The sequence below is a fragment of the Phalacrocorax aristotelis genome, chromosome 15, assembly GCF_949628215.1.
Source record: "Phalacrocorax aristotelis chromosome 15, bGulAri2.1, whole genome shotgun sequence".
Taxonomy (NCBI): Eukaryota; Metazoa; Chordata; class Aves; order Suliformes; family Phalacrocoracidae; genus Phalacrocorax; species Phalacrocorax aristotelis.
This window is the reverse complement of record NC_134290.1, coordinates 4,092,601-4,117,596: the sequence shown is the minus strand read 5'-3', so window position 1 is coordinate 4,117,596 and position 24,996 is coordinate 4,092,601. Positions and strand designations below refer to the sequence as shown.

At 45.6% G+C, this 24,996-nt stretch overlaps 1 protein-coding gene across 1 annotated transcript; it reads left to right on the top strand.

The window, feature by feature from the left end:
- The first annotated feature begins 1,520 nt into the window (after positions 1–1,520).
- FBXO21 (F-box protein 21) lies at positions 1,521–24,703 on the top strand. Its single transcript, XM_075109865.1, has 12 exons — positions 1,521–1,800; positions 5,221–5,356; positions 7,166–7,260; positions 9,396–9,517; positions 11,315–11,461; positions 12,330–12,463; positions 12,712–12,848; positions 13,560–13,736; positions 14,495–14,627; positions 17,246–17,436; positions 18,419–18,576; positions 21,601–24,703. The coding sequence occupies exons 1-12, from the start codon at positions 1,565–1,567 to the stop codon at positions 21,777–21,779; spliced, it is 1,845 nt and encodes a 614-aa protein (XP_074965966.1). The 5' UTR covers positions 1,521–1,564; the 3' UTR covers positions 21,780–24,703.
- The last annotated feature ends 293 nt before the right edge of the window (positions 24,704–24,996 follow it).

Genomic DNA, 24,996 nt, shown 5'->3' with positions numbered 1-24,996 from the left:
ACATGGCAGTGGTGTGACCTCAGAGACCATCACAGTGTGACCTCAGACATGGCAGTGGTGTGACCTCAGAGACCATCACAGTGTGACCTCAGATATGGCAGTGGTGTGACCTCAGACACGGCAGTGGTGTGACCTCAGACACTGTGGTGGTGTTATGCGAGGCACGGCAGCAGCGTTACCTCAGACGTGGCAGTGGTGTGACCTCAGAGACCGTCATGGTGTGACCTCAGAGACCATCACAGTGTGACCTCAGAGACCATCACAGTGTGACCTCAAACATGGCAGTGGTGTGACCTCAGAGACCATCACGGTGTGACCTCAAACATGGCAGTGGTGTGACCTCAGAGACCATCATGGTGTGACCTCAGACATGGCAGTGGTGTGACCTCAGAGAAAATCGTGGTGTGACCTCAGAGAACATCGTGGTGTGACCTCAGAGGCCATCATGGTGTGACCTCAGACATGGCAGTGGTGTGACCTCAGAGAACATCATGGTATGACCTCAGAGATCATCACGGTGTGGCCATTAGACATGGCAGTGGTGTGACCTCAGAGACCATCACGGTGTGACCTCAAACATGGCAGTGGTGTGACCTCAGAGACCATCACGGTGTGACCTCAGACATGGCAGTGGTGTGACCTCAGAGAAAATCGTGGTGTGACCTCAGAGACCGTCACAGTGTGACCTCAGACATGGCAGTGGTGTGACCTCAGAGACCGTCATGGTGTGACCTCAGAGACCATCACAGTGTGACCTCAGATATGGCAGTGGTGTGACCTCAGACACGGCAGTGGTGTTACGCGAGGCACGGCAGCAGCGTTATCTCAGACGTGGCAGTGGTGTGACCTCAGAGACCATCACAGTGTGACCTCAGACATGGCAGTGGCGTTGCTTCATACATGGCCATGCTGTTACCCCAGACTCAGCGGCAAAGACCTCGGTGTCACCTCACACACCACACTGGGGCCACCTCGGTCCCCACGGCGGAGCTAACGCAGACAAGGAGGCGGCGGTAGCTCAGGTGTTACTGCAGACATGGAGGTGGCGTTATGTCAGGTGCTGCCGCAGATATGGGGGCAGCGAGACCTCAGTTAACACTTCACGCCTGCCCCCCCGGGCCCTGTTAGCCCTGAGCAGACGAGCAAAACCTGCTTGCACCCACCTGGCTGGCAGCCTTCCCGGGACGGGTCGCCCTTCGTCTCTTCCCGCCAGCCCTAGCCCTACCGGGGCGGCCGGCGGAGCAGGCGGTGTTTGGAGGTCCCCAGGCCCCCGTCCCCACCGACCCGGGGGCTGCCGCCTCTCCTCGGGAGACAGGAACTTTGCAGACGCTCCCTAAGGCCCCTCCGCTGCCCTTGACCCGGCGAGGCGGAGCGCTCCGCTCTGCGCCGCGACACTTGGCAGACGCTCCCTTAGCGCCTACACGGGGAAGGCGCCGCTGCGCTTTGCGGGGAGGAGGCACTTGGCAGACGCTCCCCGGACCGTTCCTCCGCCTTCGCTGCGCGCCGGAAGCGGGAGACGCTCCCTAACCCCTCCCGCGGGGGGACGGCCAGGTAAACATCCAAGATGGCGGCGGCGGAGAGTCCAGGCCCGGCGGCGGCGCCGGGGGAGCCGCGGGGCGCGGCGGAGGCCGACGCCGCTGGGATGGGCTTGACGGACCTGCCGGGCGAACTGCTGGAGCTGATCCTTTGTTGCGACGTGCTGGGAGCCGCCGACATCGGGCGGGTGTCGTGCACCTGCCGCCGGCTGCGTGAGGCGTGCCAGCCCCGCGGCAAGGTGTGGCGGGAACGCTTTCGCCTCAGGTGGGTACCGCCGCCCGGCACGGCACGGCACGGCGCGGCCCCCCGGGGGGCTCCGCCAGCGCCCCGGCTTGGTGAGGGAGGGCGAGGGGTGCCCGCGGGTCTCCTCAGCGTCCCGGGGCCGGGCGGGCCCTGCCAGCGCAGGCCGGGCCCCGCCTGGAGGGGTTCGTGGCACAGGGGACGGTGCCCGCGGTCCCTCGGCCCGGGAGGGGCTGGGTGCTCCTGGGGTGGTGGAAGTGCACCACGCACACACCATCTTTGTCTCTCCTCCGGGCTCTGCAAGGTGCATGCAGAACCCTCGCGTGTGGGACGAGCCCTGGGGTTTTCTGCTGTGTACCTAAGGGGTGAGGAGGTGGGGGTGTCTTTCCCGAGCAGCCATGGCAGGGACTGTTGTAAGGCTGCTTCACCTCCTAAATCATACGGCATGGGACCAGGCTGAGCCTCCACCCCCCAGCTCGGAGGCGGCCGCTCTTTGCAGCCCTTTCCACAGCCAGGTGCTTGGATTACCTGCAGGCCCCAGATCCGGCCTGGGGTCTGGCAGTGGTGCAGATATAGGGCCACATGGATACCAGCGTAGTCACTTGGCCTCCCTTGTCCCGCTAAGGGAGGCAGTGTTAGCTCGCGGCTTCCAAAACGACTGCCAAGACTTGACCTGTCGCAGGAGGAATGCTTTACAGCAAAGAGAGGTGTTTATTTTTAGTGCTTTTGGGACAGCTATTTTCACAGAAACTAAAATCCTTTGGATCGACTTTTGCTGCATGTGAGTTTAGTTTCCCCGAAAGGCAGCCACAGGGTGCAGGCATAGCTGTGTTGCAAGCAGTGAAACTGCTAAGACTTTAGCTGGGAGTAAAGCATGAGCGTTTACTGTTGGTATTGCTTGTGCCACGGTGGCTTCAGCAGTTCTAGCAACACCACTCCTTCACTGGGGCTGCCAGCCTATCTTGAATAAGGCATGCTCATCTGCTACCTGGTTTTGTCTGTGTTTTGGCACAGGAAAAGTAGCAATATTGCTTTCTCTGTTTGCCAGTTGGCTTCTAAAATTTAGCATAGCTCAAACAAAAGGATTATTCTCTCTCCACCAGTGAAAAAAGCTGCTGAACAATTACAGCTTCCCCAGTTTGCCGAGCTATGGCTTGGGATGGCTGGCCAGATCCTTTCACCAATTCAGTGGCTCTAATTTCTGAAGCAAACCTTGAAAGTTTAAAAATGGTTCAGTTCCAACAGTTGAAATTGAATGTGGTAGGTGATTAGTACATGCTGCTGTCCTCCTCTGTCTTTGATAATAGAACTTTTGGCAGGAGTTTGCACATTGACCTTGTTGTCCTGGCTGGATTCCATCGGGAGTAATTGTACTTTATCTTCCTGAAATTTTCAATATAAATTCAACCCAAGAAATTATTCTTTCTCATCCTAAAATAAATGCTTGTAATTGTTATTACGATGTGGCAGCATTTCAGTGGTAGGTGAACGGCTAGGGATCCATCAGGAGAGAGGTTGTTATATAATGTGAAGTTAATTATTTGGTTAGTTTTTTACTTTATTTTGTAACTGCAGTTGCAGTGTAGTTTTATTATTAGCTGGTAGTAAAACATCTTTCATGTATGGATGGGCACAACTGTGCATTTTGGTCAGCTGGTAATGATTTTTATACAGAAGTTGTGATTTAAACATTTGGCATTCTCTATAAAGGTAAAAATATATAGATGTATATTTTATATATATATATAGAGAGAGAGAGAGAGAAATTTATATATATAACCTGGAAAGAACCTAAGGCAATCCATGTAGTTGAAGGAATACGTTTTATGGAAACCAGTAATAATTAATGGAATTTCAAAAAGTGAAATAAATGCCCCTGTAAATTACAAGAGGCCTTTCAGATTTCTTTCTCATGCTGTCCAAAATATTTCCATCTGTGCTGATTCTTCTTAGTGCTTCATACACAAGTGATCTTTGTATCTTCAGACAGTCATGGATATTGCTGCCCTGGCACATATTTTATTGCACAGGGCTGCATTGTGGCAGCACATGCCCACTTTGTTAGAAACGGTGCTGCTGCTAATAGCCCCCAAAACATTCCCTAAAGTTAGGTTTTTCAATAAACCTTGAAAAGCTTCTTAGTAAGCGGTGGAATGTTATCCGGGTTTCAGCTGGGATAGAGTGACATTTCTTTGTAGTAGCTAGTATGAGACTATGTTTTGGATTTTTGCTGGGAACAGTGGTGATAACGCAGAGATGTTTTAGTTGTTGATAAGTAGCGCTTACACTGGTCAAGGACGTTTTCAGCTCCCCGTGCTCTGCCGGGTGCACAAGGGGCTGGGAGGGGACGCAGCCAGGGGAGCTGACCCAAACTGACCAACGGGATATCCCATACCATACGATATCATGCTCAGTATATAAAGGTGGGGGAAGAAGAAGGAAGGGGAGACGTTTGGAGTGATGGTGTTTGTCTTCCCAAGTAACAGTTACGTGTGATGGAGCCCTGCTGTCCTGGGGGTGGCTGAGCCCCTGCCTGCCCATGGGAAGCAGTGAATGAATTCCTTGTTCTGCTTTGCTTCCATGTGCAGCTTTTGCTTTACCTATTAAACTGTCTTTATCTCAAACCATGAATTGCCTCACTTTTACTCTTCGATTCTCTCCCCTGTCCCACCAGGGGGGAGTGAGCGAGCGGCTGCATGGGGCTTGGCTGCTGACTGGGGCTGAACCACGACAAATGTGTTTTAGCGTTTTGACTTTTAGACTCAGGAAGCAGGCACAGCTGTCTTTTACGAGAAAGGTGTGGGTTTTAAAAAAAAAAACATTATTTCTTGTATTAAAAATTAATTGCAAAAGCATTTAGCTGTCACAATTTGACTTCAGAATTCTCTGTTTTCCTCCAGTAGATGTCACCAACAAGGGCAGTAAAGGGAGCTCTGTTTTGTGCATCCTTTTGATTAGACCCACAGGGTGGTATAAAGAACACAGGACAATGAATTCTCATTCTGTTAGATGACAAGTTAGCTTACATGTGATACATCTTCAGGATGGCAAGCTTCTTTTTTTGTTATAAAACTCTGCCTTTCTTCTGTTAATGTGATACCTTTGTTTATCTTGCAAAGCTCTGGAGGAAATCTCAAAAGTGGTTAGGATGTGAACATGGAAATACCATGAGTATGCACCTTCTGAAGGTTTCCTGTTGGCAGGCTTCAGGAGAGCTTACTTTTAAATAACCATTAATACACGGGTGAAACCAGTTGGATTTATGCTGTGACATTTGAGTCAGTCATTACATTCATTTATACAGTCACGTTTAAAGTTGTACGGTGTCTTGGCAGTGTCTCAGCCCCTCAAGTCACATTGTTACTCTAAGTGACATTTTACAGTTCCGGAGGTTCTCAATGATGTTGAAATACTAATGAACATGTTCACTTATGTCTTGTGCAGATGGCCATCACTGCTGAAATACTATAGCCACACGGATGGTGTTAGCTGGCTTGAAGAATACAAAGCACGGCACAATGCTGGTCTAGAAGCCCAGAGAATTGTAGCTTCATTCTCCAAAAGGTTCTTTTCAGAACATGTAAGTCATCTTATCTATATATGTGCAACAGCCTAGCTACTTGTTTAGTACTTTTTTTAGTTTGTCTTTCCTCTCTCTTCATACCTTTCAACTATGCAGTCAGAAAATTCGTATTTCTTCACTTTGTATGAAAATGCCAGATCACCAGCCAAAAGGGGAGAGAGAGTTCAAAATCCGAAGGTGCAAACTGCGTAGAGTCCAAAGCGCATTCTGCATATCACATTAAGCTGTGGCTGCTGCAGCTTTAAAAACTCTTTGCTCATTGGTATGTGTTCAGACCTGGCTCTGGGAACTTCTGAAGGCCCGATAGTTTGTTGACACGTGCCACAGCCTATGAATTTGTCTCACTGCAGCCCTTGTGCAAGGGTAGATTCTGTGAGGCATAAGAAGTCATTTGAAAACAGGACCAGGGCATAATAGGCTCACTGAATTGAAACGTATATTAAAGTTCTTTACCCAACCATGATACCAAGATGCTTTTGCATTCAGTGTGGAAAAAGGTGAAAATGTAGTTTCTCAGAGAAGACTTACTTGCATGTGGAGCAACAGTTATTTCATTGTCTGCTTGCTTAGTTGATGGCTGTGGGTTTTGACTAGCTGTGGGTCAACCTGAAATTCTGTGAAATAGGCATAAATGCTGCCCATAACTTCAGCTGAATTGAAAGGCTCACACAAGAGCCACTAAACAGCCACCCCTTTGTGGCTCCTTTGTGAATATGTTGTGGTCCAGTAGAAAATGCACCCAAGATATAGGAGACCCAGGCTGAAATCCTCTTACCTGATTTTAAGCGAAGGTTGGCACCTGGGTTTTCACCCCTGGAGAAGGCAGCTGTGGGGCCAGTAGGGTGTTTGGAGACACATCTCTCTTAGCTGTTCGTTTTCAACTGTTCCACCCTAGTTGCAGCAGATAGACATTTGACCGTAGAAAAATGTGTGTCAGGGCATTAACTGGAGGCAAAAGCTCCTGGTTTGCTACTGTTTTAATCATGTTGCAAGGACTACTGAGACACCATTCAGCAATACCCAAAGGCCTAATAATTAGGACCATCTCCTGTGGGGCTAGATTGATTCCCTGCTTAGAATTGAGGGGAAGGGACTTTCAACCCAGTTCCACTAGATCCTGCGGAGTGCCTGCTAAGATACAGTATAATGGGAATTGCTTTTTCCTTACTCTATTAGCCCATGTCCTATAGTGAAAAGCTTGAAAGCGAACAGATTTGTTACAGTTCAATCAAAGCTTAAAAAGAACAACTCTGGAAGAAAAGAACTCTTCTGAATATAGATACATAAGTGATTGTTTCAAAAAATGCTGTTCCATTAACAAGCTGGTAACTCTGGGTTGGTGCTCATCATTAATCAGGTAGGTTTTTAAGCATAAGTTTAAGGCTGAAAAGAAGGCTCCTGCTCCTTCATTCCTTCCCCCAGAAGCAACATGCTACACTAGGGAGGATTTGCAGAGGTTCTGTCAACCATGGGCAAAAGCTGATTCCACCTTAAATTTCAGCTTGGGCCCAGCCTGCATAAGATCTGGTACGCTTGTGCTGGTCTGTAAACCCTCCGTAGGAGGGCTCCCTCCGTAGGAGCCCTAAATGCTGTCGGAGTTAGCTCAAATTGCTGTAGGGTGCTCCGGGGGTTCTCAGTGGATCCTTGTAATAAATCGATGAAGTGGAGTCTATGAATACTTGGTAGCTGGAAGTTTTTAAGATCTTTGAAAAATAGAACAAAATTGGTTTTGAGACTTTTAATGAAATTATATTCTTTTGGAAAGAATCTGTTGGGCTTTGTATAATTCATTGTCTGGTTTGGCAGGTCCCCTGCGATGGATTCAGTGACATTGAGACTCTCGGCTGCCCAAGTCATTTTTTTGAAGATGAACTGATGTGTATCCTTAACATGGAAGGAAGGTAAGAAAGAGTGAGGGGTTAGAAATGGAAGAGGTTTTTCCCTTTCACCAGTTAAAGGGGAACAGCACTGCAGTGAATGCCTGACCTCGGCTTCTGTCCTTTTGTCACTCTTATAAAATAACATCCCCAGGCTTACTGAGGCTGGGAAGTATTGCTGTGTGTTTAACTTCAGAATTAATTTAATATTCCCAGAAAAAAACCATGTAAACTAGTCTATGAGGAGGTCCTCTGGCTTTGTGTTGCACTTTGTTGCTTGATTCCTTGCCAGTTCGTGACATCTCTCAGGACATGTTCCACGTACCCTCTTCTCTGCAGCAGTTTTGGATTAAGAAGTTCCCATCCTCACGCTTCTTTTTTATTTAAACCTGGATCAGTTTGCTGAACTGATTTGCAGCATGGCCCCGCAGCATCAGAGGGAAGCAGGAATACTCAACGAGGATGGCCACCATGAATCCCTGTAGCATGAAACTACAGTTCTTGGTTTTTTGTTTATTTTTTCCTTCCCTTTTGTTGCTTTTCTTAGCTGTAGTAGGTTGGTACAATTTTTGTCCCCAAATAAGTAACTGAGTTTACTTCAGCCACTGTAAAATTTGCAGTTCTGTAAATGATTCAGACAGGCAAACTGCCAAGCAGGTAAATAAAACTCTGAGTTTGCATCTGCCTAGGTGTTCTGATCACCATGGTTAACACTGGGCAAGATGAATAAATCACTGCTTTACTGAAAGATTCTTCTGCTGGTAGTGTATAAACTGTGCTGATTTTGCTGTGATATGAACCAGTGGTAGATTGCTCTTAATGGGGTCTAATAGCCTTGATTAAAGGGACTGTTAGTAGAGCTTGAAAAAACATAACAGGAATGGCAATCATCTCATTTTTGCTTTTTCACATCCATTTTATTACCTTCTCTATTTGAACTGGGACTAAACATCTCTCATTTGACAACTGGTTAAAAAGCTTTTGAGCCTTTGTACTGGCCAAATGCCTCCCCATAAAGCAGAATTGATGCTAATTACACCCTGATTAAGCTGTAGTCATTGCCATTCAGGAGCATTAGGCTAAATCATTTCCCTGGAAGATATCCCAGTAAAGCAGTTGTCCCTATTGAGCATCCCAATTTATTGGACGAGGATAAAGTGTTAGGAGGTTTGATTGTTCTCCTGTCCAGTAGAATGGAGAAGGCTGATTTGACCTGCAATCTGCAGGAGAGGAAATGAAAGCAGGGAAAGAGGGGTTTTTTCTGAAGAAGCAAACTGGACTTGTTTTACACACATGGCAAGGGCGGAGCCTGGGAATTGGTAGAGTTCTCCCTTTGGATTTTTTCTGGGGCCAGGACTTTGTGCCATTCCTAACTATTTGGTGTAAAAGTGCTCAGTGAGGCACTGGGTAACCCCTTGCTAAAGGCGAGGGCTTGCTTAGATGCATGTGATTTGAATGCCTCTGAGTTGGTCTGTCATGTGTCAGGTGATCTCTTCAGACCTTACCTGGATAGTAACCAGTGCTCTCTTGCCTCTTCTTGGGCACTCTGCCTTCGCTTGTTAATTTAGAAAGTGAAGGGGCTTTATATAAAAGCTGTGAGGTTTTGGATTGTGTGTTCTACACTCCAAATGTTGATCTGTTCCTACCTTTTCAGAGCAACAGAGGTATTTTTCCTCTGGGGACTTTTTTTTTCTTCTGTATACTAATGGATCGACATTTGTATCCCTCATCAATTTTTTTTTAATAATGAGAGGATACTTGAAGTTTGATTCTGGAGGGATTCAGTCAGAGGGTAATGTTTTATGAATAAAATATATGATTTTAATCAGATATTCCTGATCTACTTTAATTAGGATTTGTGTTGTTTCCCATGGTACTGTATCTTCTCAAAATTGTATATTGGTAGTAGGAGAGAAATCGGAAATAAGACCAATATTTTGAAAGTGTCTTATATTGTGGTTTTCTAATGATGAATTTTCTCTTAACGTTTACCTTTTTGTTTCACTCTTAAGTAATAGTAGTGTTGTAAGACTGGTTTAGAAAAGCAATAGTCTAAACTGTAAACCCGTATTCACAGGTTTACAATTTAAGTTAAATGAAATGCTCACCCCTAAAGTGCTTGTTTAGGGCAATACTACTTTTTGTATTTAAATGTGCAGGAAAGGTCTCACCTGGAAGTACTATGCAAAGAAAATTCTATACTTCCTACGGCAACAGAATATATTAAAAAATCTGAAGGAGTACCTTCAACGCCCAACTGATCGGCAGTCATTTTTGGAGGGTAAGTCTTTGGCAGAAATCCCATGTAGAACACCTAATGACAGCTTTCTATCATTGCTGATTTACTTGTAAAGAGCCTTTCTTGCTTATATTTCAACTAGCCCTTGGACAATGACTCAGAATTAAGTTTGGATTTTTGATGTACCTGAAATCCTTAAGATCTTGCAGTAGTTGCATAGTGTTGCATCAGACAGAATGTCAGGATTGCATTAGCTTCTGTCAGTGCTGTATGCTTGAATAATTGCCTGTGGACAGATGAGCTGAAAAGCAGTGGAGAAAACGTTAAAACACTTGCGTTTGAATCTTGAACAATGTATTGAGGAAATCAGCAGTAGCTCAGCATCCTAATTAGCTGACTTTGCAGAAACATTTTAACTGTGGCCCGTGGGCTGAATGGAACCTAACAGACCAACTCATCTGATTTCAAGTCAGCTCCCTTCTATCTCCTTTCCCAAGAGCCTCTCAGGTAAGGAGCAAGCTGCAGGCAAGGGGAATTGTTGCAGCTCATAGCCTGTGCACTGTGGCTTTCTCTCGAGAGCTGTCAGGCTGCTGGACCATTGAAGCTGTGCGGTGTAGAGCTGGGGAAGTCCAGTCACATGGTGGGAAGGTACATACACCTGACATGAAGAAAGAAAAGGCTTTTCTGCACTTGTCTCCTCAGTCTGGTGGATTATTCTCTTCAAGCTTCCTATGGAGAAGATAGTCTTCTGAATGGAGCGACAGCTGCCAGTGTCTGTAGAAGAGTCCCTTACTCTTCGTATATACCTCAAAAATGTCATATGAAAGAGTCTCTAACACCAAAGCTGGTTCTTGTTAGTGGCAATAGACATTGGAGAAGGGACTGTGTTAGGTCAAGAAGGGAAAACGAAAGTGGCTTTTGCTGGAAACAACTGAAGACAATTTGTGACTTAATCATATATATACACTTTTCTGCCAGGGAGGTATTATTAGAGCACCAACCAGTCTTGTGAAGTTTTACGTGGTCAGCATGGGGAACACTTTGGGGGTGGGGAGGGGGTGAGGGGGCAGGGAAGAAGACATGGCTTGGGGCCCTGCTGAAATCCTTGAATACAGGCCTGTCATGGACGTGCTAACAAAGTAGTGTAGGGAACTGGAAGAGGTATGATCGATGCAAAATTCTTGCAGATGAATACAGTTGATTCCAAAGGTTGAACAATATGGAGGCTTTGGAAAAAATAATGGTGACAAGACGACAAGGAGAGATTCTGAGAAAGGGCTATTTTTTTCCTGGAGAAGTTTGACATAAAAGGTTGGGCAGAAGGAAAATGAAAATCCGCTCTGTTATAGTGGGTTTCTGACATGAAGATGGAGAGCAGGCGTGGAAGAGAAAGATGAATGTAGCAGAAGAGGGAATGATAAGCAAGAATGATAGCTATGGAGGCTATGGCAGGAAGAAATCGGAACTGAAGCAGAAGTGAAGTTGAGCTTGTTTCAGGCTCTGGATAAAAAACATTGTTTGGGAGGATGCCGTGAGATACAGTGTGACCAGAGAGTTGCCTGGTTAAGCCTGCTCTAGCAGCATACCTGCTCAGTGTACAAACCTATTGCTTTCCTTTTCAAGATGGTGGAGAGGGAAATACTAAATTTAACTGGTATTTATCATGTCAGCTTATTATTTGCATTTGATGTGGTACATCCAATATACAACTGCAGATTTTAAAAAGAAAGCCGTTGTGTTCTGCTGCAATTGCTTGCTGCATGCCTGGAATTTAGAGCAGGTAAAACTAAGCAAAGAAAAAACTGAAGTCCTGTTTCTTATATAGTTTGTTTTTTCCAGGTGCTGTTTTAATTGATCAATATTGTAATCCGCTGTCAGACATCTGCTTAAAAAGTGTCCAGGCGCAGGTGGATGATATCACAGATAAAGTGCGCAAAGTCCTGCGGACAAAAAATCCAAGGCACCCCAGCTTGGCTTCCAAGGCAGGTACTGTACAGAAACGTGTGCTTTACTGCAGAGGATTTCTGTAAGTCTAGATACGGGCAGACAAGGTGAAACAGCTGTTGAGTTATTGCAGCTTAAAGAGCTGTTGTTGTTTATTGCCTGGCAAGCATATTCTGACATTTGCTTAAACCGTCATTGAGGAAACAGCCATTTGCTCAGCGACAAGGACTCAATAGCCTGGGGTTGTCGGTCTGTCTGATGCTGTTTAAGCAAAAAGAATTGGGAGGGGAATTCTTATTTTTTTTCTTTTTTTCTCCCCCTCCATTTGTCCTTGAAGTCTTAAGTAGTCCTGATACCTGTAGAAGAGCTGTGGGATAGGGGATTTACCTCTTTTCCTCTGAGTCTCAGAAAGTCAGCAGCAGTAGGGAAGGTGTGTGCTGTAACACCTCCAAAGGTCAGGCAGCATCTTGCTCCTTGTTTTTTATAAGCGCTGTCTAGCATTTGCTGTCTTTCAAAGAGAGAATGAGCGGTCTGCCTGTATCTTTATATATCTGGAGTGGCCAAGCTGGGACGCTCAAGCAGTGAAAGCACACTTCCCATGCTTGGGCAGTGTGACGTGTCCAGCTGCAGTGCTGTGCTGGCACAGGTTGGTTAGGATCCAGTCCTCCAGCTGCAGAAGGAAACGAGGCATCACTGTCGCACAGCTGAGGTGCAAGGCAATCCACTGAGCCAGGCCACGCTGTGAGCAGAGTGCTAGGGCACTGCCGTGGTCAACTCCAGCCAGTCTCGACTATCTGAATTGAGATGAATGCCTTGTGTTCTTAGCCTATGTGAAGAATTATGGTATGAGGTTCATTGCATAAAGGTTAAGTACACTTGTTTGCTCACTATTTTTACCACGTGTTTTTAGGAGAGGTCCTGATTCCAGAAGTGGAGCTTCAGCGGCAGGTACTTGATGCTATGAATTGTGTCCTGTATGAGCAGTTAAAATACAAAGGAAACGAGCTGGATTACTATAACTCCCTGAATTCATACATTCACCAGGTACGTGTATGTTGGGCAAAAAATAGGGGGCTGCAAGGCTCAAGGCATTCTATTTGTGGTGTTCATTTCTCTGAATGTAGTCAGGCAAATAATTCTCTCTGAAGAACAACTTGCTGTAACGTCAATACAATGTCATCTTTTCATGCATGTTCTGTCAAGTTGGTGTATTTTCATTTGTGAAATCAAACCTTGGGGTTTTGTGTTTTTCTTAATATCCCGCATGTTTTTATCACACTTTTATTCCCCAGGTTTTGATCCGCAGGACAGGAATTCCCATCAGTTTGTCTGTGCTTTATTTAACAATTGCCAGGCAGCTAGGAGTCAAGCTTGAACCGGTCAACTTCCCGAGCCATTTTCTGCTGCGATGGTGTCAAGGAAAAGAAGGGTAAGTGGTCGGCTGAGTTTTTGAAGTTGTGTCCACAGTTTTCCCAGAATTCAGCTTTGCTGTTGGTGGATGGAAACAGATTTTCTGAGTGGGAAATAATAGCAACCATGGGTTAATGTTTCTGTTATTTAAGAAAATTATGAAAAACTGAAAAGGAGAGAAGGTTACGACTTCCCATAACTTTTCATACAGAACAGTTGCTAGAGACCATTGCTGCTGTTCTGTGAACTCATTTAATTATCTGGGTCAGTGCAGGATACATCTTTGACCAGATCATGATCAATTTACAGAAATCTGTATTTTGTGAATGACATCAGCAGTCCAATTCAGAGCAATGGTTTTGTCTATATATACCTCTTTTGGCACTAGGCTTCAGATGCCATGTGCGTGGGCTCTGTTACGCTTCCCAGTGCAGTTTCATAACATAATCTAGCGATGGATGCAGCAAACATGAAAATATCTGAAGGAAAGAACTGGCATGATGGAGTGAAAATGTCCGCTTAGTTTCTCTGTCTTTTCCCATATATGTTTACCTGAAAAAAGCTAGGAGGAGAGAGAAGGTAGCAAGTAATCTCTTTTTGGGACGGAGCTGAGGTATGAATGACACTTCTTTTAAAAACAAGCTTGGAAGTACAGAGCAAAGAACAGAAATAGGTAATCTTGTTTTATCATCAGACCCATCATCACAATTCAGTTTCCTTGTTCCATTAGAAGCACAGATATTTTTGACTACACCTACATTGATGCCTTTGGGAAGGGGAAGCAGCTGACGGTGAAGGAGTGCGAGTACCTCATTGGCCACCATGTGACACAGGAGTTCTATGGAGTGGTGACTTCAAAAGAGGTCTTGCAGCGTATGGTGGGAAATCTCTTAAACCTTGGCAAGCGGTGAGTTGAGGATCATCTGGCCTGTAAGGCCTGTGGTAAAAAGGGCCCAGAGTATAGTCTGTGTATCTGATAGTGCTTCTTTACAGTATTTGAGTGAGTGCTTTAAAAATGTGTTAGTCACCCCAGGGAATCTTGAAAATCTCTGTCATGTTGCATTGTCTACTTGCTTTTACTTACTTTTACTGCAGCAGTATTGTATGGAAACAAGAATGTTTAGTAAAGCTAGTTCCCCTCAAGAAAATGGACAGATTTTTTTTTTTTTCTTTGAAAAGCTGGTAGGGACTGTCCACCATTCCCTTAAGAGCGGAGACCTTTGTTATCATCTGGTAAGCCCACCCACATGCTCAAATGATCAGTTTCAAAAGTACTGTTGGTTTGTAGAAAATGTGATAATCGCTTTCCCAAGTAGCCATAGACAGAAATCACGGAGTGAAAAGATTGCTTTAGGTGTAATTAAGCTAAGGGAACAAAAGCAGATTTCAAAAGGAAATGGTTTGGAGAGTGAATTCTCTCTGTAGGATTATTTGAACAGGTAGAATACCTGTAAAGTGGGAGGGTAGAGTCCAATCCTCACTTATCTAGTGTTTTTTCCTTCTGAGCAGGCTGTTGGATGTGATGAGTCAGTGCCAGAGTCACTATTACTGAATGAGCATGCCTGTACCTGTAGCATCATTTTGGTGACTGTCCCTGAACATCAGAGTACTGGGGATAGGGGTTGAAGAGCTAGCCTTACAACTGAGTTTCTTTTTTGCTGGCAGAGAAAGCACTGATCAGTCTTACCAACTCTTGAGAGACTCGTTGGATCTATACCTGGCCATGTATCCGGACAATGTGCAGCATCTAATGCTCCAGGCTAGGTTATACTTCCACCTGGGAATCTGGCCAGAAAAGGTACCTCGCCACTCGGTCGTATGTTTTCTGATAGGCTAAGCACTATTAACATTGGTCTATTGATTTTTGGACTATGTCAGCTTGCATTGCAGCCTGCCACAAGTTGTTTCTGTAATAAACACAATTGAACGAGTTATCACATTTCAGGGAATCAATTTCTACTATATGAAGCAGGGAAAAGAGGATGATGCTTGCTTGTCCTAGGGGAAACTTGTGAGCAGCCTCGAGTCTGAGTCATAATTTATGATCTACCGCCCAGGTCTGACAGCTTATCTTGCAACCAATACTGTGGACTTCTAGCTGTAAGTTATAGGAGCATTCTATTTGGTTTACGTCTAGATTGTGATAGTGGTGGTAAAACTTTCTGGACTCATGTAAAAGGAGCAATTGTCTTAACAGAAAACTTGTAGGAAGTTGTCTTTTATAAATATGACCAAGGCAGTTCTCTGAAACCTTAGCCACGCAATCAGTGGCTCTTGTGAAAAAGCAAATTAATGTTCCTGTCCTTGGGATTCTTTTTTAATATCACCTTTAGCGTAGCAACTTGAGTCCTGCTATCTTGTGAATGTGGGAAAGAAGGTGCTGAGACTTACAGGTTGTCTAAGTTGTCTACATCATCCGTGACTTTCACTGAATTGGGAAGGCATGGGGAAGAAGCACGTGACTCAAAAAAGTATTATTTCTTTAGTGTGTCACTACAGCAAAGATTAATTCCCTAGTCAAAATTCCCTGTACTACTTTAGTGAAGCTCACACACTCAGGCAAATATGAGGTTTAGGTGAGGGGGCAGAAGTATTGGCTGCACAGCTGAGCAGAAAACAAAGCTCATTCCACCAAAGTAACCGAAGCATAGGACTGCTGGAGAAGCTGCCTTTCTTTTGAAGAACAAACTGTGCTAAGCTTGCCATTCCTTTCTTATGGCAGTAAGTTTTAGGGTCGCCACAGAAAAAACCAGCACAAACTAAGAAATTGTGTATGAGGGGACTCACTGAGCTGAAATGGCAACCGTACATAAATAGGGGACAGCTACGTGAAACGCGCAAAGATCTTCCTTTGCCTTTTTGGCACTCAGCGACGTAACTGTAAAGCACCAAAGCACTGCATACTTGCATTTTGCTGCCCGTCAGAACAGATAATACAACCCTACAGCTGAGTTTTACATGTAGTTACTCTGCACCACACTGCCAGATGCAGTGAAAAGGTGCAAATTTGGACTTTTCAGTATTTAATCCTCATATGCCACCAGTCATTCCGGACTATTGGGTAGGATTGTAGCTAGCCAGAGAGAATGCTCTATGTCTGCCAGAACAGAAGATACCAGATTTAATAGAGGTCTGCCAGATTTATGGAAAGTGGAACAAAATCTTAAAAGTCAAGCAAAGCTACACAGTATGTTGTCCTACATGTTTGCAAATATCAGTAAATGAAATTGCCAAGAATCTCTGGCAGCTATGGTCACTGTGCTAGGCCTTCCTCTTTCTGTAGGATTTTTTTCAGGATTTTCACATCATCCTTAAGATGCCAGCCAGAGGATTAAGGTGGCCAAGAAGTCTGAGCTGTGTTTTCTTCTTCTCATACCTAATTACTCACCTGTTCTTTTTCTGAAGTTATTTTCTTCACCTCTTGGCAGATGTTCATGCCCAATAGCCTGAGATTTCTGTTCCTCTTCTGCTGCTGCTCTGAACTTAGAGTGACCAAAATTTCCAGTGTGTGATCAAGGGGACAGTCCTTTTGCCAGGTGCTAAAGTGTGTCACGTTTTGGAACTTGGCAGCACTTGAGACTTTTGATGTTGGGATGGATGTGTCTGTCTTTTCCCACCCTGTTTGGACAATGGCTTTGTTAAGAGCAAGAAGAAAAAAAAAAAGAATAAAACTTGCATTGCCTGCCACTAACCAACTGGGCAGCAGATGCTCTGATAGTGTGCCAGAGGGTGCTGGTAGGCTGGTATTCTGGTATTCTGGATCCTACAGGGCTTGGTGCTTTGAGAGCATTTCTAAAAGGTAGTGTTCTTTAGTCATCCTGAGGCAAGCCTGTTCTCTCTCTTGTTCACTACTACATGGTATAGCATCACAGAGGTTATTTGTGTTTCCTTCGGTGCTGCCCTGTTTTTCCTCTGGCAGGCTCCAACAGACATGCTGAGGAACTCTTTCAAAAAAAACCTGAAACGTTTCTTCTCAAGTACAGCAGAAGTCATCTCAAATCTCTTCACAGCAGCAGTTTGGGAGACTAGCAACGGTATTCTCTTAACACTTCAGAAACTTGAAACGCTCTTGTCAATGCCCTGTGGTCGCGAAATGCGACGCAGTTAGTTTGCATGACTTAGTTTTAAGAAGTTACTGCGCTCAGCAGTGCCCTTCCCTGGAAGAAAGGAGCTTTACAAATAGAAAAGGAGAGGACTATTTGCAATTTCTGCAGGCTAAGCAAGTGTGAAGAACTCCTTGGGAGTGTGTAGCTAGAGCAAAGGTTCTCAGTCCTGTGTGGAAAACTCATGTGGCAGACCTCTAGGCCTGGGCACTTAGACCCAGCTAACTTGAGAAATGTGTCTGTGTATGTTTGTAAGTGTTGGACTGCTGTAGAGACTTGTTCTGAATCTGTCTTTTTGTTTTGGTTGCTGAAGGTTCTGGACATCTTGCAGCATATTCAGGCTTTGGACCCATCCCAGCATGGGGCTGTCGGGTACTTAGTTCAACATACCCTAGAGCATATTGAGCGCCGGAAGGAGGAAGCGGGACCTGAGGTGAAGCACCGTTCAGATGAGAAGCACAAAGAGGTCTGCTTTTCAATCGGGCTGATTATGAAACACAAGAGGTGAGCTCTTCAAAACCTTCCCCCCATTAGCAGGCTGCACTGTAACAAGTTCAGAAGTGTTTGTTCTGACAGTAATGAGGCATGGTTTTATCTGCCAAGGAGGTACCTGGAATGGAAAATGCCAGGCATGTGCATCTATGCCATGTACTTCATATAAAAAACAAAAAAGGCAAATGGGAGCAGTTCTGTCTGTCCTTTGAGAGAGGGAGTGTCTTCACTGCTGTTTGCTTGCAGAGAGAAGTTTGTGAGGTGACTTGTCTGGGTCATCATATATCACACAGCTAAAATTTCCACAGCCCAGAGCTCTTGAAGAAACATCAGTAATTACTTAATGAGGGACCATGGAACAGAATCGACTTCAAAAAAGATTGTAAGATTCCTAAGACAGCTTATGAATCTTTCCCTGTGCTATTATTGCCCCCTCTTCCTGCATTGCACAGAGGCTTTGCGTTGCTGTCTGTACTACTCTGCCAGAATGACATGCCAGCACTGGGTTGCTTCAGCTGCTTCTCCAACCCAACAAGGCATCTGGAGCATATTTTAAGGGCATCAGCAGTGACAGTTATAATACCTGGCTTTGTTTCTGGGAGTTCAGGTTACCACATCTGTGTGTTGGGCACAGAATTAATTGCACAACACAGTAGGATGGTTGATTCTCTATTTCTTATTTCCTGTTCTCCCAGTTGCTGACTTCTAGTCTCTTTCCCATTTTCATCTCTTGCTCATATTTGGTTTTCCTTTGTCCTCAGCTGTTTGTTCCTGTCTATTTATCCAATCACTCCTAGTCATTTTCCCCCCCACCTCAAAAGACGCACTTGTACACACACAATCTTTTTTAATGTATCCCTCCTTGCCCTTCCTGTCCTCTCTTCCTTGTGCCAACTCACAGGAAGCTCCTATGCTGTTTGTCCTATATTAGTCTTGAGGAAAAAAAGCTGGCTCTGGATTTTTCAGTCTTTGGTGTGCAAATTTTTTTTATTAGATACGGCTATAACTGTGTGATTTATGGCTGGGATCCCGCCTGCATGATGGGGCATGAATGGATCCGGAATATGAACGTCCACAGCCTTCCACGTGGCCCCCACCAGCCTTTCTACAATGTGCTAGTGGAAGATGGCTCTTGCAGATATGCTGCTCAAGGTGAGCAGGAGTCTCCTGTGTTTACTATCTGTTTAAGTAGTACATTAGGATAAAAGGATGCTTAAGTGATTAACTCCTTTAAGTATGAAACGTAAACTGTTGTTTAATATTGAGCTGGGAAGGAAAATGATCTTGAATTCGTGGCCTGCCTTGTTCGATCTCCATGAAATCAGTACTCCTAGGAATGAACATTAAGGACCACTCTGGTGTAATCTCCTTTTGCCTTAGAAATGTGTTTTGGACATGATTGGGTTTTATGGTGTAAACCAGGACGGTTGTTTTTAAAAAAGGTAATTCAGCCTTTGCTGAAGTCTGAAGTTCTGTCAACAGCTCTCGTTCTTTGAAATTATAGCTGTGCTTTGGGCAGGACCTCAAAATAGGATCTAGTGAGAGAGCACACAAACTTTGCTTGTCAGTGCATGGTTCTGAGCAGCTGTCATTAAGAGACTGTACGTGCCAAGATCCCAGAGAACACAGGTAGCGTGGCTTCTAGTGCCACCTCTGATAACAGTGGGACAAAAGTGAATGTCTCTTCTAAACAGCTTTGCATTGGTGAAATCTCTATCACGCGTTCTTTATGCAACATACCATAAGAAAGGAAATTCTTGTCTGATGATCAGAATATGAGGTTAGGATACAAGAAATATTGAACTGAGATTCAAAAGGGGAAAAAAAAATTCTATATGTATATGTGTAACTCTGTACATTGTAAACAGAGCGTTTCTTTGCCTCATGTTTGCTCTTCTCCCTGTGATACGGAGGCATCACATGCAACTGGCAGGGCAGCTGCACAGCCTGACTGTATTTTCCTAAGAGAAGACATGGAAGCTGCTGGAGGGGAAATGCTGAACAAAATGCAGTTCAGTTATTTCACTAGGGGGTGCTCCGTAGTACGTTCTGGTCCCTACGTGTGAGCAAGAGGTGGTTTGACGGGAGGGGACACCCCTACCTTTGTAGGTTTAAAGTGCAGGTGTTTCTCACTGTCCTGAGAGTTACTTTATATTCATCAGTCCAAAAAGATGAAGTGGGGACTGGGAATATTGTAACTTAGCCTTAGGGCTCATATTAGGCAGTACTTGGCCTCTCAGTGTTTCCTAAAAACCAAAAACTCTCGTGTGCCATGAGTTGGTATTAAAATACACGTCTCAGTGAAAACTAATCATGTAATTGTCCACAGTGCTTCTGGGGCTGAGTCACCTCTTGTATATTTGTCTAATTGTTTATAAGCAAGTATAAGGCTGGCTCATTCCAGAGCACAGGGTATTTTAGGCAAGCTGTACGTTGACACAGTCATCTCTGACATCCGAGTGTTTTGATACTCCTAGGGAAAACTGAAGGATTTGTCCTTGCTTGCTGAAATCTTGCTTCCTGACTACTGAGTACCCCCTCTAAAATACATTCTCAGATCATTTGGGAAGGGACTATTTCATAACTGACCTGACTTGGAGGAGGGGACAACAGGGTTGTTTGTTTTTGGGTTTTTTTTACTGAATCTTAAACAAATCTGCACGCAGAGCTTTATCTAACCAGCTTGGAAATACCACTAAGCTTATAGGTAATTCTACCCCACTTTGAGTCCTTCCTGTAAATTCATAGGTTGAGCTGTAGCTAATTCCAAAACCACCTGCTTTGTACAGTGAGTTTGGTATCTGCCTGTCCACCGTTGTCTTTCTTCTGTTTGCTTTGTGGCAGCACAGGTCAGATATCTGTCGTTCAAAAACTTGTAGTCAGCATGTTTCTTAGGCTCCCCACCTAGTGCCAAACTTACTTGTCTCAGTCTCTTCCCCCCTGCCAGCTTCTGTTTTGTCACCGCATTGTTCCCTTTGTACACAGCTCACTGCTCTGCCATGCTTCTGCAGAGCACATGGGAGTATAAATTGTTTTCCGCAGTGGTGCAGTATATGAAAAAGGTACTTTGCAAGCCCTTAGGTCTGTACCAGCCTGCTGAGGTATAGAAGGCTCTTGTGCTTTTGGCTGCACACACTGACGTACAGTAGCTTCAAAGAGCCTGTATGGATTCATATGGCTTGTATGTGCTCTCTATAGTGAACTGAATAGTTTGAGAAACAGATTAATTATTCCTGAATGTTGGTCTCTGCATCCCATCTTGTTCCTGCCCTGCCTTGCAGATAAGTCAGACTTTGAGACTTAGGCAGCTTCTTTTTCGTACCTGTATATCTGGCACTGTGCTGGAAAAAATGACATCATTTGGGGACTGCCGCAAGGCACCTGCACATGCAATTTACTGCTGGGCTGCCTCCCAGTCCCACCGCTTTATACACATAATGGGGGAGCAAAGGGGCCCTTGGCTTGGGTCACCTTTGCGTTTTAATGCCAGTGCTTCTGTGTTGTTTAACTGTTGTGCTTAGTCGGGTTATCTTTTAATACAAAAGAGGAAGTGGGGTGCTCTGGGAAAGAACCATCTTGCACTTCTTGGGGACTTTCTCTTAGCTCTGGGAAGTTTTGATTTAGAAAAGTTAATTTTGCTGTCTGAGACATGCTTGAAAACCAGGCTGGTGACTTGGCATGGTTGAAACAAAGGCTGATCACTTGGAGCAAGAAAGCACTCTGCTCCTCTGCCAGGACAACTTTGTGCAGTCAGCCTCACCTTGGAGCATTTGGGAGGGATCTCTCGAGAAACCGATCTCCCGTGGGCCTTGAGGGATGAGAGCTCTGTGCCGCAGCCTCTCCCTGTGCTTACAGCCAAGTCCTCTGATCAACAGAGTGGGAGCAGGTCAGCATCCTGCTGCTCTGACCTAATGTCAGACAATGTGGTCTCAGGTGAAAAATAGCTTTCATGCCACTAGCAAATGGGGTCAGCATCACTTAGGAGAGGAGGCTCTGTGAGCAATCGTACTGGCATACTCTCTACATGTTTTCCTGGATTAGGGTTTTTTTTTTTTCTTTAAAGCATCAGGAGGTGGTGTTTCTAGAGACAGAAACAAGACTCAAGAGGTGCAGGATTTATTGCCTTGTAGCAGGCTATTTCACGTGGTGATAACTGATTCTTTCTTTTCCTAACAGAGAACCTGGAATATAACTCTGAGCCTCGGGAGATCCCTCATCCTGACATCGGCCGCTATTTTTCAGAGTTTACTGGCATTCACTACCTACCAAATACTGAGCTAGAAACTCGGTACCCAGAGGATTTGGAGCTCACACGTGCCACAGTTCAGAAGTTCTACAGTTCAGGCAAGGAGTGAGTGCAGAAGGCATTGTAAGGACGGAAGCAGCTGGAGTGTAGCTTTACCCTCTTTGCAAAACTTGCGTGGAAGGCAAGTTTGGTGACAATCCTTTGGCTTAATGCATTGAAAACTGCATTGAACTTTAACTGGTGCTAAAGCATCTTTCTGTTGCCTGCCTGCCTGTCCTGGCCCAAAGGCACAGGGACACATTGGTAGTTGAGGCCAAACGTAAGGATCTTGTGGGACAGTCGTGCTAGGAAACGTGTTATCCTTCGGAAGGATTTGCACATACTCCTTGTTCTGTGATTGTCTTGCCTAGAAGGCCGACGCAGTGAGATCCCTGGTGTGGAATGTGGAAGAACCCCAGAGGTGGAAGATGCTTGTCATTGCAGTGTTGTGGGGTTTTTGTTTGGTTGGGATTTGGTTGGGGGATTTTTGTTCTGTCCTGTTTTTTATGGATATCTCATGCAGGTGGTAGTTCTTAAAGTCTCTTACGTTTCACTGTTGTCTTCTCCACTCTGAATTTTTGGTCAGATTTTGCTTCACCTCTGTAGTCTGATTGTTCACAGAGCTACCATTTCGATTCTGAATATCCTTACAGGCCTGGGAAAGAGCCCCAGCAACAAAAACAGAAGCAGCTCGGCTTCTGCTTCCGGAGGTGGCAAGTGCACTGAGGTCCAGTTGGCCACCTCACTGGTGGATACAAACTCTCCTAATGCAGAAGACGAGCTTCTAGCCCTTTTTCATGCCTGCTAAACACACCCAGTCCCTGTTCCTACCTTGTTTTCTGGTCTGTTCATTGTGTATGTCCAAGCCAGGATCTGTAGCACAGCTGTCAGTGCTCCCAGGATGATTTTGGACCTCATGGCACTGTTTCATGGAAGCCTTGAGGTCAGTACCAGAATGACTTTGATGTATGGGGAGCTTCCACTCACTGCCGTCTCCAATCTATAGGTATTTATGCAATACAGTGGGACTGTGGCTGGAAACTGGCCAACCCTGGAGTCAGCAAAACCGTGTATGGAAGAGAGATGTTAATTCCTGCAGCTTGAGGCCTTCTTCCTTTTTGCCAAAAAAGAACGGATTTTGGGGGAGTGCATACTCCGCTGCCCAGGAGGGAAGAGCTTTAGCAGCTCAAGGCACATGAATTTCTACATGACTTAAAGGCCCACTTTAAGTGCAGAACCACTGCAGAGAAGGTTTTCCTCTGGGCTCAGGGATTACAGGGTGCAGAGTGACGCAGTGTTTGTGCATACACAGAGCCTGCATATCTTTGCGGTTCGTGAATTAACAGCTATAGACTAGCTGCAGCTAGTGTCTCCTGTCACTGTCCACTTGCAATACAGTAGTTACATCAGAGATGAGAATTAGGTACTGTGCCCTGTAGAGTTAGGTGGATGCTCTTAGTCTATTATAGCACTTCAGGTATCGCCACGTGAAATCACACAGCCCTCCTCTTAGAAGAATGCTTAAACTGCATGCCGTCCTATTGAAATACTGAGCACTGATTAAATATGAGAAATAAATACTGAAAGCCCAGCGCTTTTGCCAGTGGAGTGGTGGTGGTCCGCAGAAATCCTGGTGCTTTAGGAGGAATAGCCCTGCGTGGTTAGTGCCGAGGAATGGTGAAGGTGGTGTGCTCTGAGTAGAACTGTCTTTAAAGAAGTCTGTACTGAAATGAGCTTGGAGGGAGGGAAGGAGGAAGGGACTGAAGAATTGCTACAGAAGCAAAATGGGTCCAACTGAAAGCAGGGTAGGGGGTCATTAGGGAAAATCTTAAAATCTATCTCTTGTTTTTGAGGGTTGAAGTAGACCCCAACCCTTTCTGAGGGTTGAAAGCAGTTCCCAAAAGATTCCAGGAAGGGACGCAAGGTTGGGAACGGGACTTCTGAGTCACAAGGTTGATGCTGGTAGCTGAGAACAGGCATACAGGCACAGCGCTTGGACTCCCCATTCCCAGCCCCAGCTTTGAGGAGGCTAGCTCTGTGACAGCGCAGGTATTAGTGAGTTTCCCAGGGCTTTACGCTCCCCTCTGCCAAACGGGCAGTCTGCTGACACCTTGCCCCTCTCAAGTGTATCAAGAGAATTGCCACATACCGAGCTCGTAGGAGTCCTGAGCAAGAGGTGCTGCCTGGATGCCAGGTACAATCGTGCCATAAAAAAAAGCCACAGGAGGGCAACAGAAAGCTGCCCAAAGTTTCTCTGAAAGCTGGTGCTGGACAGTGCATACCCAACCCACTTGAAAACAAGCTGTGTACTTTAAGATGGGCGTCCCAGAGTAGCCATCAGAGCCCTTTATACCCATCTTTCTGGGGCCACCCTATGTTTACACTCTGAAAAGGGTCTGGACAAGGAGGAAGCATGGGAGCCGCTGTTCACGCGCACTTCCCTCACCCACAGTCCCGTAACCATTTCCGTTTTTGCGTGGGGTGCAAAAGGGGAGTGTTACTCTGCAATAGGGGACAGAAGTGCTCAAGTGACACATGTACGCAAGGCAACCCAGCCAGCCCTGTACCTAAAACCTCTCATCCCTTCAGCAAATGTTTTGTAGAGAAACTGTGTCCTCAGGCAGCTCTACCTGCCTGCCTTGCTGCGCAGACCATGTTCGTGCACAGTTATGTGGGCGCTTGTGTTGTCTAGGAGCGCCGACACAGCCTCGCACGTGCCAAATTGGGAAGAGACTGGAGGCATTTCAGTAGGCACCGCACAATGTCAGCACAGGGTCCAAGTCTGATTCTGGGACTTCAGACAAAACCAAAGGAAACTGTCTATAAAGGCTCCCCCTTTTTACCCTGTTCGGTTAGGCATGCCCGTTGCCTCGGTCCTTGCAGTCACCATTTCCCCAAGAAGACAGCAGTGGATCGCAAATGTTCCTTGTATCCGTGAGTGATGTCTGGGTCCACATGAGTGTACATATGTTAAAGATGATACGTGTGCATATACATTGGCATTTGTCCTGTCGTGTCTGTGCAGAGTTCCCTCATGGGAAAGGGATGTTTTGCAAGGTGGCATTGCCACCCTTCTTTTACCTGACTTCCCTCACCCACCCTCCCACTGAGCAGAAAGACTGTCCTGGCTGGTCTGGGGCAGTACCAAAGTCCTCTGGTTCTTGGGTCCCCTGGGGACGGAAGGGTGGGTTTCCTGCAGCTGATACTATCTTCTCCCTTTCCTTTCTGTGTCATCGGCCATCTGGCCTCTGGACAGAAGAGCCAGGGTGCTATAATGTTAAAATGGC

Excerpts from the sequence above, each read along its gene's own strand:
- FBXO21 (XM_075109865.1), top strand. The coding sequence starts at position 1,565 with ATGGCGGCGGCGGAGAGTCCAGGCCCGGCGGCGGCGCCGGGGGAGCCG. Across the intron at positions 9,518-11,314 it reads TCGGCAGTCATTTTTGGAGG|GTGCTGTTTTAATTGATCAA; the intron begins GTAAGTCTTTGG and ends TGTTTTTTCCAG. Across the intron at positions 14,628-17,245 it reads TGGGAATCTGGCCAGAAAAG|GTTCTGGACATCTTGCAGCA; the intron begins GTACCTCGCCAC and ends TGGTTGCTGAAG.